We start from the raw sequence: 17,558 nt of genomic DNA, 5'->3' as shown, positions 1-17,558 counted from the left end.
TATACTATAAGGATTCTAAATTGTTTTCGAGTATATTTTTGTAAATTAGAGTCTGTTAAAAGGAGAAAAAGCACTTTTTATAGTACTATCATTACTAATTTAGGACGTGTAGTTGCTAAAACACTACAAGAGAGGAGAAACAAAGTAGGTCAAGTTAAACCTCAAGAAAAAATGAGTGAAAAGGAAGAACCGAAAAATGGTAGCTGAAAAACGTAAATTACGAAAAAAATGGCAACAAAACAGAACACTTGAAAATAAAAATAGTTTAAACAATATAACCCAAAAACTGAAAAGAGAAATACGGGAAATAAAAAACAAAACCATAAATGACTATCTCAGAAATTTAACACATGATAAAGAAACTGATTACTTACTCTGGAAAGCCACAAAATATCTAAAGCGCTCATGTCTACACAGTCCTCTTATAACAGACCAGACAGAATGTAGGAATTGGGCACGTGACAATGGCCAAAATGCAGAAGCATTTGCTGAATATCTAGAAAAATGTTTCAAACCAAACGAAACTAATATTGAACATAATTTGCCGGACATAGAAGCTGAAAATTCGATGACTGAATTAGTCACGCCGAAAGAGTTAACCTAAGTTATTAAAACTGATATTAACTAAAGGAAATCACCAGGCTACGATTTAATAACAGGAGAATTACTGCAAAAACTACCAAGAAAGGGAATTATAAAACTCACAAACTTGATCAATACAGCATTTAGATTAACACATGTCCCAGAGATTTGGAAGATAGCGGAAATTAGAATGTTCCCAAAATCTGGGAAGTCACCAAACGAAATAAAATCCTATAGACCTATATCACTGCAGCCAGTAATATCTAAGGTTTTTGAAAAACTCCTGTTGAAAAAAATAAAACCGATCATAGATAGAAAAAACCTAATACCAACACACCAGTTTGGGTTTATTAACAAGCACTCAACAATTGACCAGGTCCACAGAATAACAGATGTTATTGAAAAAGCCTACGAAAGTCAAAAAGTATGCTCAGCTATATTCTTAGATGTAGCACAAGCCTTCGATAAGGTTTGGCATGAAGGCCTTGTTCATAAATTATAGAAGATGCCACCAAAACAACACGCCGAACTATTAAAATCATACCTTACAACCAGAATGTTTAGAGTCAAACAAAAAGAAGCTTACTCTACAATAAAAGAATCTAAAGCAGGTGTACCACAAGGAAGTGTACTGGGACCAATGCTTTATCTACTCTACACTTGTGATATACCACAAATGGAAAATATCACGATGGCTACATTTGCTGATGATACTGCGGAGTCGGAGACAATAGTGAAGAAGACTCGAAATTACAACAGGCAAGTGACAATATAAATAATTTTACACAAGCTTGGAAAATAAGAATTAATGAAAGTAAATCTGTAGATGTACAGTTCACCTATAAACAGACCGTACAAGCACCAATAACATTAAATAACACTATCATTCCATATAGCAACAACGCTAAATATCTCGGAATAAATCTCGATGCAAGACTTTGCTTAAAGGAACATATAAAGAAGAAAAGAGAAGAACTGGAATTGAAATATAGGAAAAAGGTACTGGCTAATTGGAATACACAAATCACAATTATCAGTACATAATAAAATGCTATTATATAAGCAAATATTGAAACCTATAATGACATACGGAGTTCAATTATGGGGATGTTCTGCAAAGAATAACATAAATGAAATACAAATTTTTCAGAACAAAGTCCTGAGAGGTATTGTGGGTGCACCCAAATACTATAGGACTGATTACCTACATCGAGACCTTCAGATACCCACAGTCAGTCAAGAAATCAGGAGAATTGCAAGGGGCATGAGGAAAGATCCCATTCTCATACGAATATTGAAATATTGCAACTTTTAGATGCCACCAGAACAGGACACAGACTTAAAAGAAAACATTCTAACAAAGACTATCACGCAGATTTAGATGATACTGAAAATATATAGCTAAAAAAATTCAAATCTATCTAAACAGTTCCAGAAATATTTGGTGATTGGAAAAAGCACTGACATAAGTGCATAAAATCTACAGGAGTTACTTTGAAGCAAATAAGATGGAATAGATGAATTTATAACATTATTTCTAAAAAGTTTAAAAACTAATTATTCTTTGAACACACCTACTTTTCTGTGGTTAATTTACCAAATGCTCTCTTAATCAGTAGTTAATTATTTTTTTCTTCATTCTATATTCATAGAGCCTAAAACTATTAATCTCACTAAAATTATTCTGTAGAAAGAATTTTAATAACATGGATGCACTGTCAACAATCTAAATAACATATGACGTTCAAATTTCACCTTACTGTGGAGAACACGCAATTTTTCAATAAAACTTATTGTTTGAATTGTAAAGTGGTCTCGCTATTATACAGTATTTTTGTCTCAATGTTCTAATTCTTTATTAGATTCTTTATTATGCCTTTTTCAGCCCTTTGATAAGTGCTACATTGGTGCTACACCTGAACTAGACGAGGAAAGAATTTTCTGCGGCCAAATGTCAGCAATTTACCTCTTCAGTGAGGCCCTGACCACTCATCAAATATGCGCAATGCATAGATTAGGTCCAGGATACAAGGTAAGATAACTTTACTTGTCTCCACTATCTAATAATATCTTCTTAAATTATGTTTTACCAACAAATTAACCGTCAAAATGTTGTGTTTTATACAATAAAAGAAATTTAATAACCGGCTGGATAGAAAACCAATCCCAATACAAAATCGAAAGAGGTTTACGAAAAAAGAAGTGTTGATGTTTCTGTCGAATGACGTTAATTATTTTCTCTACGGGTTCAAAGTCAAATTCAAAAGACACTTGATGGCTTATTTGGGGAAAAGTGGGCCCCAATTACTTTTTATAATAATGTTTCGTAAACGGATAAAAAACTCTCTCAGTTCTGACTGGTCTTTAATACCTCAACGTCTTCGAATGGGTATTTAAATACAGTAATTTCAAACCGGTGAATTTTTAAGCAAGTTTGTAAGAAAATGGCATTAATTATGTTAATTATAATGTAGGTTTTTTAAGTCAAATATTCCAAATAACTTTCAAATTAACATGTTAATACAAGGTATTCATTGGTAAATGTATGAATTAAAAAAAAAAGAGAAAAAAATAACTATTTCCTTATTATGTTATTGGCAATATGCAGTTGGAAATCAATAGCTTTTAGCTAATTGTTTCGTAAATCCTTTTTTATCCTATTTTATGACTAGCTACAATATTGAGAAATATGTTTAACGCTCTAACATCATTTTAGTGATTTTTGTGCAATATTTAATTTCTTTGGAGAAAAAAACAAGAACTTTTTGGATGTTAATATGCTAGTCATAGTAAGAACTTCATCATTGAGGATGTCAATGAGAGGAACAGTTGAATACTATGGTATTGTCATGCAAGTTATAACGAAACCACCACCACCAAGTGGTTAATCACTTATTTCGTAGCTTAGCGTTGGCTTCTATTATAAAGGGCTTCGCAATGGCTTTCATGAATGTTAGCTTCGTAAAGATCCCATCGTACTGTTTTGGTTCGATTTGTTCGAAACAATATTATCCAAGTCTATCTCTGTCCGATTATGTTTCACCAATCGCTATTTCTAACACTCGCAGGGCTAAGCGCATAATACTGTAAAATATGACCTACAAGACTTGGCATGTAAACTGAGCAACACACAGCATTATTACCAATATTCTACAAGATGTGCAATATTAAATGTACTATGTTCCATGAAAAACACTTTGCAGAATTAGAGCTTTATAGTGTTTTATGTTTTACCATCATATTGCTTGGAATATTTGACTGACATTTAAATCATTATCTGTCTGTTTTAATAGATCTCCGAATATCCCGACGACTAAAATAATATTAACAGTTTGTGCTCGTCCAGGACATGACATATTTTTCAATTAATTAAAACGTGTTGGCGACAGGAACATCGATATTTTAATTTTGAAAAGCCTGTCCATTAGCTGTGGGTTTGATAGGTGTTGTTGGATTTATTTGCGATAAACGGGTCCGCGATAATTTCCAACCGCGTTGTTCTATCGATTTTAGCAGTTTCAAACTTATTTCGCTACGTTCCGAATGAAGACTTGAAAATCGAACGACGCAACAAAATATCGGTTCTTGGAAAAAAGTTCGTGGCGTTTTTTTTTGTGTAAAAATGATCTTAGACTACAGGGAAGTGAACAAGGTGTAATAAATGATTAGTTCTCTCTGCATATACGCATTGCGATAATCTACATCTAATTATGTTTATTATATGGTAATTCTATAGTTCCTTGTTAATTTCTTATCTATGGTTGTAAAAATTTAATGAAATTCATAAAAATACCAATCGATGAGAAATGAATAAACAAGAGATGAAAAAATTAATGTATTTGTTAATGTACCATATATTACTGGAACTAAATATATTACTGGATCGAAAATGTAACTAAAATTAAATTATGATAAAAATTATAATATATTCTAGATATGACAATGTTAACAATTTTACCAGGATAGGATTATTTTCAAAACTCGCATAATGGCAGATACTGTAAAACATAACTTAACACTGGTTGGTAGGATATATGCTAAATTTGTATATATCAATATTAAATTCAGAATTCGTAACGTTCTTTAATAAATCTTATGTGTCAGCAAGTACATTTAATAAGAATATGTACGGAATGTGTTCTGATACTGTTGAAGACAATATTGTACATTGTTTGATATATAAATAGTATATAGGTGCTACCAGATGATAGACAGATTATTTAGTTAGCATTGAGAGAACTAATATGCCTTTCTTACTAGTAATTTGAGAAAAATAAGTTTGATTTTGTTTCCTAAAATATAATTGTCCTAAAATATTGGTAATTGTATTCGCATTGCCATGAATTATTTTTCATCGAAATTCGAGCCTGTAAACAACGAAGGCATCATAAATAACCAACTAAATTGAAACATTATTATTTTTTTAAGTGTGCGTGCGCTCATCCAGCCAATCATATAATACATATTGTTTTCACTTCCCCGTAGTCTTATTTTCTTCATTGCTAATATCAAGCTTAGTCATAACACATCACGTTATGACACACCCGTTGTATAGTCTAAAAAAATGTTCCCCGATTCCAATAATAAAGTCCCTATCCTAATTAGAACAATAACAATGGCGAATTTTAATTGGTAAAATGTTCAGGTAAGTGTTTTTTGTTTCGAAATCGAAATTCGCTTCGTTTATTGACGTTGGCCGCTGAGAGAATTACAGAGCTATTTTAATTAAATAAATTCAACCCGTTTGATTCCCATTTCCGTGCTGTTATGATAAAAGCAATTCCATTTACTAGATTCCATATTAGCTTCCCAATCATCGATTGTTAGGTCGTAACTGGAGTTTTCGATTAAATGCTAATTAAACAAAAATGTATTTTAATTCAGAACTAATAGACCTGGACTATTTTTCTGAACGACAAAAATATATGCAAATATGAAGCTTTGCTAGTAAAGTTGTTAAAATTTATAAGCCAGCAGTATTGCTTAATTTTTTCTCCTTTTTTTCAAGTTACTCCTCTCAAGAAAAAGACATTTTTTGGCTATATTCTTGAACGTAGTGCTCCTGACTCATATATCAACACCATACAATGTTACACAGTACCTTGAATCTTTAAAATTTCTACATGTTTACAGTTAAACAATAATAAGCTTACTCAACAATGAAAGAAACAAAAGATGGAAAATAAGAAATCATCAACAAGACTAAATCTGTTCATATTGAATTCAGCTACACCCAAATTATTTATATAGCTATAAATATGAATAATATTGTTATTCCATACAATAACAAAACTACCTCAGGATAAATCTTGACGCAAAACTTCATTGGAAGGGACATACCAAAAAGAAATTCGATTTAGGTTACAAAAAAGTGTATTGGTTATTTGGAATAAAATCTAAATTATCTGTGCATAGGAAGATGCTGTTGTACAAACAGATACTAAAACCTAGATGGAGCTTAGTGAATATCAGTTATGGGGATATTCTGGGAAAAGTGATATCAGCGTAATACAAGTATTTTAGAATAAAGTACTGAGAAGTATTGTTAATTCACCCTGGCTTAGATCTTAGACTTTCGGATTCTGGCGGTCATAGAGGAAATTAGGAGATTGGCAGCAAGACTGCATTCTCATGTCAACATCCAAGTGCTGCAACTCTTGGACAGCACTGAACTAGGACGCGGGCTCAACAGAACCAAATCGTATAGTATCTTGTATAGTAAAGTGTTCTAAATGGTAAAAACACTGAAAAGTACACGTAGAAAGGTACAGATATGATTCCGTCTATTTTGTATACTAATCAATCCATCCTGTGGAAGTAAACATAAACAATTTTTGCATCAAACGTGAAAGAAAAAATACAAACATTCATGTATAACGTCTCGAAAAGGCCGAACATATTTTTTGTCCAGTCCGCCGTTTTTTTTTCCCAACCCCTTTTTCGAACAAGAACCGAAACCTGAGCCTATAATAAATTACAAAATAAACACTTTTAAACGCCGGCCATTAAAAGTAACACGGCATTTGCAAATCTGAAAGACTTGATTCATTATTCTTCATTTGTTTAATTAATTAACGTTATTCCGCTGATTTTTTGGATTTGATCGGATGGTAGGCAAGTTCCGAGATAAATATATTTCGATTTATCAGCAGAAAGTAAGTGGAAGGGTGTAAAAAACATGGAATTTTATTTCAACTTAAACAGAGTATCTGGATTTCAATTTTGATCGCACACATTAAATTGAATAGATATTTTAATGACTTTACATCGTAACATCTTTGGTTGGGAAAGTTTAGTTGATAAATCTAACAAATGTATGCTAAATGGTTCTGTTGAAGAAGACGCTTATAGTTCTTGGACAACGTTTGTTGTTCACTGTTAGACCGTGAGCCATCCGCAATGCCACAAAATAAATTGGTGAGACTTGATGGTCTGCATTTGGCAGTGGTAAAAACTAGTAAATGTCCTACAAATGTAAACTAGTCCTAGTAAATGACTACTAGGAGTAATCGTATTTGGTATATTATAATTGACATATATGTCATTATTTTTCACTTGATTTTCACGTTATCGAATCGATTTACTACGATCAGAAAACACCTGCCTTTGTATAAAATATAAATGCTGATAAAGCAATACGCTGTCCAAACGCCACCATAAATATTTGAAAACTAACAAAAACGTCTAGCTCTTGAGGCAGTATAACTTTGTATGGAAAAACAAAATTGTTTTACTATTTTTTAATATTTACGCGCATTGGGAACTATCGACTGAAAACGACTATCAACTGTTTAGTAATTAACTACTTTCTACTATCGACTGTTTCAGTGGCTATTTTCGGTCCAACTGATTTTACTTCTTTTTATTATTGACTGTTTTCAGTGGTTTACTTTCAGGTTACTATTTTCGGACCTACTATTTTCAGTCGACTGATTTTTAACGCTCTGGCTTTGCCATCTTATTCGCGACCTTGAAAATAATGTGCAGAATGAATCCTTACATAGATTTTATATTTTGTTTGTAGTTATGAGGGAGTATGATAACAATATATTGTACATTAATAAAGCAGCATTTTAGAACTCCATTTTTAAAAATTATTTAATAATATAATAAGGTAAAAAACATTTTGATTGATAAATAGAAAAATAATTTTGACTGTATTTATGTTATCTTGGCAACTATTGGGGCTTTTCGATTTTTTCGATATTTGTTTAAGCCATTTGAAGCAATTCTTTCATTCAAGTTTCAACGAATAATAATCTTAAAATATTTTAGTACTTGATAAAGATTGATTAAGGTAATACGATACAAACATTTAGTGCTCATTATCCTATTCACAATGAAATATATAAATAAATATATAAAATTTTACATTACAGCAACTATATCTTTCCTTTTCTTATTCAAAGAAATCTTTCTCTTACATATGGCATGGTGAAACCAATATATTACTATTAAATATATATTATTGAAGTAAATAATACAATTTAATATATTATTTGTTAATTAGTTCAATTAAATCGTCCAAACGAAACAGGGCAATCTCTCCGCGTACTTGATCGATTTGTGACAAATTTACCCGCTTAATTAAGCTCGATCAGTCGACGATACCAGCCTCATTAATTCATTCTCTAAACAATTTCAGAGTCAATTTCGGTTCGACAATGAGTGCAGCATAAATTTGCCAGACAATCACAAAAGGGTGAGTGACAGTAGTGCCGATAAAAGCCAAAGCATGTTGATTATAACCGCAGCAGATGCACGAACAGTAAGCATTTTTGTTTTATTTTATTTTATTTACGTTATTCATTTGTTTACATTTTGACTTAGTGGTACACCATGATTTTTGTTTCGTTTTTATATGTGTTGTGATTTATTAGATGTCAATACGACGGGCAAGCTACAATTATGGAACAAAAATTACGTAACAAGAGTCATGTAGAACAAATAATTTTGATTAAACAAATAATAATAAAGGTGGTGAAGTTTTTATTAGTATATACAAAGCAGCTGTTTTACTCACCTGATTTAGTGCTGAGTTGTTTCTGAATATTTGTTGAGTTGAAATAACAAGCAACATTCGTTATGTTCTCAATAATTGTGCAGTGGCTGTTGTTTTTTTATTTTATATCTTTATTTTATAATAGTATATCGCTTTGCTTTTCATATACAAGAAGTATAATGGAGCACTGATGCATGAATTTTTAGGTAATTAATTACCTTATTTTAAGTTTTACTCAATATAGACATAGGCTTATGTATTTCAAATACACTGTTGTATATTATTCGATATGTTATAGTTAATTTATTTCTGTTTTGTATTGTTAATATTTAGAAATTCTTATAGTATGATTAATTTTCAGTATTCTATAGTTGTTTGTTTTAAAATTAACAGGTCTTCTGTTCTATAGCTATATTCATAAAAATGGAAGTTGTATTCATCTAGATCAAATTCAAATTTCTCACTTTTTGTTCTTGAAATCATTACTGTACGTGTCTGTATCTTCGAATATACAGCTTTGAAACTAATATTGTTTCCAATGCATATTTTCATGTTAAATAAATAAATACAAAATGCGAATCATGACCTTATAAATTATGAAGTTGGTGAATTATGATGAACTAATTACGAACGTTCTTCGTAAATTGTATACTGTTTCTCTCTTAAGCATTGTATAATATAGAATATATATATATATATATATATATATATATATATATATATATATATATAAATTTTAGTATTCTACAAAAATTATTTTAAGAACTGTGTAAGGTTTTATTTTTATGTTTTTCACTGTAATGTTAATACAAAAATATTAACAATATAAACAATGTTAAACGAGTTTTTACATTAAATTAAAGGAGGTTAAAGTTGAAATATATTATTTTATTTACAAATCATTACATTTACACACTAGCTACAATCACTAGCATATACTAAAACTTTTTTCTTTTTCCTAGTGAGGCTTCTCTTTGTACATTTTCTCTTGTTATAAGAATCCGGAAGGTTTCTTTAAAGCGTCCACCTCTTTAATGTACTAATAAATTCGTTCACCTTACTCTTCACTCACTTTTGCTTTTTACAGAGCTGGTTACTTTTAAACTATGTATGCGGAGCAATCTCCATCTTTAAGAAGTTATTTTACGAATTGCTTCATCTATCTCAATGTGCTGCGTTGATAAAATAACATTATGTGGAAGTATCAATTCTTTTAGGAAGCAGATTGCATTTTTAAATAACAAAATAACTAATAAAAATATTTTCTCTTTTTCTCTCTATACGAAATAGTATTGTCCAAAAATCATATCAATCTTTCAACTGTATCTAGAGAAAAACAAAGAGAAATAGTACGTGGGAGTGAGGAATAAATATTAATATAGTGTTATAAGTAATAAAAACTTTAATTAATTAATACTAAAATTGTTACATATATTTCACGGTTCGCAGAAATTTTCCATAGCCATATTCCGAATGTTATTATTCTATTATGGCTTACATGAAGTATGATAATATACGGTGTTTAATATTCACGAAACTTTTCGAACAACGACAATACCAAACTCGCGATATTAATTTTAAATACGTCCCGTTCGGAACAAGTACTATTAATTAAGTTTCTCCGTTCTCGTTGGGTGTTTTTTCATCTTTTTTTCGGCCATGTTCCCGTCGTTCCCGAATTTCCAACTAAATCCCGACGAAAATTATTCGCCGGCCTTCGAACGTAACACACCCAACCCGCCCGTACGCGGGTATAAATTTAAAAGGAGGAACATCAATATCACCGCTGGGCTGTGTATAAATTCTTGGCCCCATTATATCGAGATTGATTCAATTTATGATGATGGGGCGGCACGTTCGCTCAATACAATTAATTGCGAAGCGAAATACGTAACGATCTGGAACGTCATGTTTTTTCCATTTCCAAACGTTTATGAAGCCGAAAAATTGATACCGAATGAATATTATATGACCCGTATTTATTACCGAACCGTATAGCGTTTTTTTCGTTCGGTAATACAGAGTGGGACGGTGAATATTTTTTTTAATATTAACCTATAAATTATTTTCAATGGTTTTTTTTAAGTTTCAAGTTTAATTGGGAAAATTCAGTGCAAGTATTATTATTCAAAGTATTGTCCATCGATAGCCGCTACTTTTTCTCATCTTTCAGGCTATTTACGGATTCCATCTCGAGAGAACAGTGTATCTTTTGAGTCTATCCAGGAATTGGCCCATTATATGTCGTAACAAGTAGCAATCAGACGAATCTAGGTCTGGAGATAATGGCGGGCAGGGTAGAACATCCTATTTTATAGTTTCCAAGTTTTCACCGGTTTTGCAACATGTGGTCGAGCGTTGTCATACTCAAGAATAACATTGTTGTGTCTTTTCTCGTATTCCGGCTGTTTTTCACGCAGTGTTCGGCTCAAACGCATCAATTGTAGTCGATAGCGTTCCCCACTGATGATTTCATCGACTAATGACTTCAAATCCTCGTCATAAAATTTTTTTCATTGTCCAAAATTCGAAACCAATATACACGTGTTGAAATCAATGGAGCATGGTTACCATAAGCTTCACACAGCATTCGATGACCCGAGATAATCGTGTAGTTCTTGGTTGGTTACGTAACGATGATCATTGATAATTAACCGAAGAAATGTTTTGGCATCGTTGGATTATTAGTTATTTTGACGGTTTAATACAGCCCCATGTTTGAAGACTACAATTTTTAATACCTTTTGTTATAATAAATGAAAAATAATTTAATTTAAATCGATAATATTCTATTTATACATATATTTTTGTTGACTTTTATGTACTAGCAGTGCAAATAAATCAAAAACCATAAACCTTTGATGTCATAAAATCCTTTTATATCATCAAATAGTAGAGTGCAGTAATGGAAAAACGTAAAAAAATAAACGTTGAACTACAGGAGTCTTTTTTTAATATTCATTTATCAATTACATTCGAACTCCTATTAGTTGTAGATTTTCAAAAAAATATAAAGATTAAATATTTTTCCAAATGTACCAAATATTCTTATTTTTTAACCAAACTTGGAGTGAAATATAAAAATGAGATTAAATTTAACTTTGAGATGTATATATCTCATATATATTTCATGACATAATGAATTTTTGTATAAATTGATAAATAAGTACAACGTGCGAATCATGATCTGTATAATTATGAAGTTGATAAATTATGAAATACACAATTTAACTTATGCACTCTTTCCCCTCTCAAGTTTGCCATAAAGCATATTTCCAGTTTTTTAATAAATATTATTATGAATACGTATCCCCCGTTTACAAATCCAAGCCTACAAATGCTAATTTATTCTGTACACATTTTTTTGATATCCAGCCTTTGTTTAATTGGTTTGCCATTGTCCTATTAATTAGTAGCTATTTTGTATTCCCGAATGTACTAATTAAAACTGGAAATTGCTGACATATAATGTTTGTTTCATTATTAGTTGAATCCATTAACAACATTCACTGGATATATAAATTAATACACGTTTTGTAATCGATCTATATATTAGATTTTGTTCTTTTTTAATTAATGGTTTTTTTTTTAGTTTCAAGTTTAATTGGGAAAATTCAGTGCAAGTATTATTATTCAAAGTATTGTCTAACGATAGCCGCTACTTTTTCTCATCTTTCAGGCTATTTACGGATTCCATCTCGAGAGAACAGTGTATCTTTTGAGTCTATCCAGGAATTGGCCCATTATATGTCGTAACAAGTAGCAATCAGACGAATCTAGGTCTGGAGATAATGGCGGGCAGGGTAGAACATCCTATTTTATAGTTTCCAAGTTTTCACCGGTTTTGCAACATGTGATCGAGCGTTGTCATACTCAAGAATAACATTGTTGTGTCTTTTCTCGTATTCCGGCTGTTTTTCACGCAGTGTTCGGCTCAAACGCATCAATTGTAGTCGATAGCGTTCCCCACTGATGATTTCATCGACTAATGACTTCAAATCCTCGTCATAAAATTTTTTTAATTGTCCAAAATTCGAAACCAATATACACGTGTTGAAATCAATGGAGCATGGTTACCATAAGCTTCACACAGCATTCGATAACCCGAGATTATCGTGTAGTTCTTGGTTGGTTACGTAACGATGATCATTGATAATTAACCGAAGAAATGTTTTGGCATCGTTGGATTATTAGTTATTTTGACGGTTTAATACAACCCCATGTTTGAACCCCATAAACCCTGACTAACCAACACATCTCTTTGATTTTGAGTCTGATCTGCTCTGTGCCTTTGTCGTAGTCTCCTCCTTTTAACATATATGTTATATAATCACTTTTAAATTCTGCTCACCAACATTTGTCAACAAAAAATATTTGTGAAGCAATTAGATAATTGAGGCTTCATATGAGAAAAGCATATTGCCTTTATTTTTATATAATGATTAACGCTAAAAACCGAATCACGAATTATTTTCTTGAAGACTACAATTTTTAATACCTTTTGTTATAATAAATGAAAAATAATTTAATTTAAATCGATAATATTCTATTTATACCTATATTTTTGTTGACTTTTATGTACAAGCAGTGCAAATAAATCAAAAACCATAAACCTTTGATGTCATAAAATCCTTTTATATCATCAAATAGTAGAGTGCAGTAATGGAAAAACGTAAAAAAATAAACGTTGAACTACAGGAGTCTTTTTTTAATATTCATTTATCAATTACATTCGAATTCCTATTAGTTGTAGATTTTCAAAAAAATATAAAGACTAAATATTTTTCAGTAAATTGAGTTTTTCAATTTTAGATTTGTTTATTTCATTATTACGAATATGTACGAAATATTCTTATTTTTTAACCAAACTTGGAGTGAAATATAAAAATGAGATTAAATTTAACTTTGAGATGTATATATCTCATATATATTTCATGATATAATGAATTTTTGTATAAATTGATAAATAAGTACAACGTGCGAATCATGATCTGTATAATTATGAAGTTGATAAATTATGAAATACACAATTTAACTTATGCACTCTTTCCTCTCTCAAGTTTGCCATAAAGCATATTTCCAGTTTTTTAATAAATATTAGTATGAATACGTATCCCCCGTTTACAAATCCAAGCCTACAAATGTTAATTTATTCTGTACACATTTTTTTGATATCCAGCCTTTGTTTAATTGGTTTGCCATTGTCCTATTAATTAGTAGCTATTTTGTATTCCCGAATGTACTAATTAAAACTGGAAATTGCTGCCATATAATGTTTGTTTCATTATTAGTTGAATCCATTAACAACATTCACTGGATATATAAATTAATATACGTTTTGTAATCGATCTATATATTAGATTTTGTTCTTTTTTAATTAATGTGTTTGGAACTGTCTGTAATTTTTTATCCTGTTTTTTTCTAAGCTTTTGACACTGATCTAGTACCGTCAAATGCGTGGCAGAACTTTTGTAATATAAATTTTGTATCATAATATAATAGCAATATAGTATGCACTGCAGTTATGCCTGTGTGAGTATGTATATAAGTTTTTGAATAAATATTTTTTAATAAATATATTTAAAATCGTAGGAAATACTTGTGATAATTAATTTATTCAACTTAACAATACTATATCACCGAGAATATATTTTTTATTTCTTTGTTGTTGGTAAATATTTCGAGAGGATCTAAACAGAATTTCGATGGCCATAAACGATGGCCGTTAAAACATAGTTTTTATGGTACACCAACAATTTTTTTTCGAACATTATTACGTTTAATTGTTTTTACGTTACACGGCCTGTTTGTTGTCCATTTTCGAAAGCGTTTATACATTTTTATTGCTCGTATTTACAGATCGTACCGGGTTTTCATAAACGAGAAAACAAAACGGTCCAAAAAGGAAACACATTTTATGATCGCATCAGTGTATTTGTCCGGGCTATTGATTTTCGGCCGTTTTATATATTTTTTCCATTGTTTTTCGCTTTTACTTGCATGGGAAAAACGCACTCCCCTTTTCCAACGAAGATTATTTTGCTGTATACGTATCACTGTTAAAAAAATCGCGTTCGAACATGATGAGCGTTTTTATTAATACCAAATAGGATTTTGTTATCGATATAAAAAAGGATACTATCTTATTGATATTCCCAATTATTTTGATAAGATTAACACTGACTTCAAACTAACACAAGTCTGCAAAAGCTCAGTTCTGTTTTTCAAGAACTGCCAAGGATTTGCAACATAATCTTCTTGTTTTTGGGTGTGCCGAATCCGAAAATAACGACAAAATGGCTTTTTCGTTCGCTTATGGGAAACATTTTGAAGGTCCATCAGTCTGATCTCATTGAGACGCTTAATTTTCCTTGGTCTCTTTTCTCCATCTCTTTAGTGTCCTGATGAAATCGTTCACCTCGCTCTTCACTCACATCTTTTCAATGTTCCAGAAAGTAGTCGGGATGGAAATGAAGAAATGTTCTTCTAGACTCATTAGGCAAATAGCTTTTTTGTTGCAGACCTGTGTATACTATAGCATATTATGACGACGTTTTCACACGTGTCGTTAGAAGGTTATGACGACTGGATTTGGTTTACGAAGGCTGGAAATAGGTCATTTTTCGTAAGCTGGAGTGGTCTTCATAAATTAAATATTGAATGAGAACGAGGCATGTCGTTAATTATCTCTTGAAACTTGCTTCTTTTAACCAACTCTTCGTTCAATCATTTCAGTCGATAACGTCTTTAATTTCAAACTGATTTAATCCTTCAAAACTTTTGTGATGTAGGCATTTTAAATAAGAAGCCCTTATTAGTTTTTCTATAATACGCAAGTACAGGTATTTCCATATTTTATTATAATTTATATTATAAACGCCATAAAAACTCGGATTTTGATTAAAATTACGTGCCATTATTGGAAGAGTTTAGCGAACATTAGGGTCTTATAAGTTATTAAGTATGCGGATAAGTAATTATACGTAGGGGGTACGTAGACGCCCTTATTAGGGAAGAATGAGACGTAAATTAGGAAATCTCGAGAGAGCAATCTTGTCGGCATGATAAAAGTTTACGACTCGTCTGTCAGAGCGGCGGAATGTTGTTAGTAATAAAATGGCGCCTTTTAATGGGCGTTTTTATTGCCTTAATAGAGCAGTTGCCGTAAACCATAAAGATTTTCCGAAGAAATGATTTCATACTTAATTTTTTTTACGACAAGAGGAAGCAATGTAACATTTTTTCGCATTTTGCAACATGTCCTCTCATCAGATTCACAAGAGTCGTAATAAACGAAACAGTAAACTGGGTTTTATATGAAGTTATGTGTTTTTTATCAAACTAAATGATCGGAAAATGATTTCTGCTTGCTCCTGATTGATTAGTTTTGTAATTGTAGGAAATATGGCAATCTCGTTGAAAACATTAGTCCCAAGTTTCTGTTCTAACACAGAAATTAATTATTACATAAAAGTAGAAAACACAATTAACTCTTACTGATTGACTAGCCACATTCTCTCAACTTGCACTCTCAAATGTTCTGAACAAGTTCTAAACAAAATAGCAATATTTTTCACAAAACTATAATAACTGCAATATATTTCATTCTTGCGAACAGCAATGCGACGATTCAAAAAAATCCTGCTAGAGAGATTCAACATTATGCAAATCGAAGATGCAGCTTTTTGTATGTTTGTAATGTAATGTATGTTTTATAATATCGTACAGTACATGTAAAATCACATTTGCAATCTCCACCGAGGCGAAACTAAAGCATTTTTTAATTAAAGCAAAATTAATCCAAGCACATAGGAAAAGTAGTAATAAATTAATTGTAATAATAATAATAATTAAGATTGTACTAAGCGTATCTAATAAAGATGTTATAAAAAAAATATATATGACCAGTAGGCTTTTGTGGTAGTTATAGGATCAACTAAATAATGAATATAACATATCAAATAATTATTGAACATCAAAAGTACTTTCAGTCGCTGCTAAAACTATCAATGGTAATTAATGATGGGAAACCTTTAAACATCCTCATCATCGTCGGAGTATTTGATTGCTTATATAGAATAAAACCACTTCCTATCAGAATCATATTTTAAACAACCATAAATAGACAATCAAGGTTTTGATGTGCCTTTAATATTATGCGAAGTTATTACTATTAAATGTTAATATCCCATAAACAAAGGTATATACAAATAGAATACAAGACTCGCCCAATAAAAAAAATGAAAAAAATCGCCCATTTCGGTAACCTCGTACCGCCATTAAATCGTATAAACAGAGTTTTGATTAGCTTTTACGGTTCGCCAGATAGAATCACTACCTTCGCCGATACGCTACGTTAAAATGGAAATATATAAGGCAGAAAAAGCGGCCGCTCGACTTTTATCAGCTACCTTTTGTATTTCTAAAAGTATTTCGCGAAGTTTAAGAAAACAACTATGTCGAATAAATCATGCAAATGCTTTTCGCGTATAAAAAACAAAGCAATAACAAAGGCGCTCTAAATCAAACGTACAAAAAATTCTCGGGAAAAAAATAGACGGGAACAAAAACAAAACGTTTTGTACGTCGCTTTCCTATGAGTGTTATTGTTGAATTAATGATGTTAGGTAAAAAAATTTCGAATGACATATCTGAACTTTGTTTTTTGATGGATTCCATCGAGTTACGTAGAGTATTAACAGAGGAGGCCTTGAGATCACCTTTTCGCTGCATTTGTTTCATTAGTTTAGATTTCTATTACAGGTACCTGTAAAGAAAAATATCTGCCATATCTGCAAAACAGTTAGTATTATTTCTTTCCTCAACCATTTTAATACATGCTCATAAAGCTTTCACACTCTGTAGTACAATTTCTTACAGTTAAAGTATATTAATTATATACTGACCTTAAGTTGTTTACTCTTTCATCACCCTGTCTCGATAATTGTCAGCAACGAATCATAAACCAACATTC

General features: G+C 31.1%; 1 protein-coding gene across 3 annotated transcripts in view; it reads left to right on the top strand.

Annotated features, from left to right (window-relative positions):
• Positions 1 to 17,558, top strand: part of LOC143204719 (neurobeachin) — a 520,160-nt gene that overhangs the window by 257,267 nt on the left and 245,335 nt on the right. For all 3 annotated transcript variants that reach the window (XM_076417458.1, XM_076417457.1, XM_076417456.1), the window contains exons 9-10: positions 2,468 to 2,614; positions 8,228 to 8,350. In XM_076417458.1, the coding sequence (XP_076273573.1) occupies positions 2,468 to 2,614; positions 8,228 to 8,350 (270 nt within the window). The remainder of the gene's footprint in view (positions 1 to 2,467; positions 2,615 to 8,227; positions 8,351 to 17,558) is intronic.

This window comes from Rhynchophorus ferrugineus, unplaced genomic scaffold (genome assembly GCF_030347505.1).
Source record: "Rhynchophorus ferrugineus isolate W39M unplaced genomic scaffold, kcgeb_rfMv2 rfM11, whole genome shotgun sequence".
Classification (NCBI taxonomy): Eukaryota; Metazoa; Arthropoda; class Insecta; order Coleoptera; family Curculionidae; genus Rhynchophorus; species Rhynchophorus ferrugineus.
The sequence above is the reverse complement of the archived record's forward strand: the minus strand, read 5'-3'. Positions and strand labels throughout refer to the sequence as shown.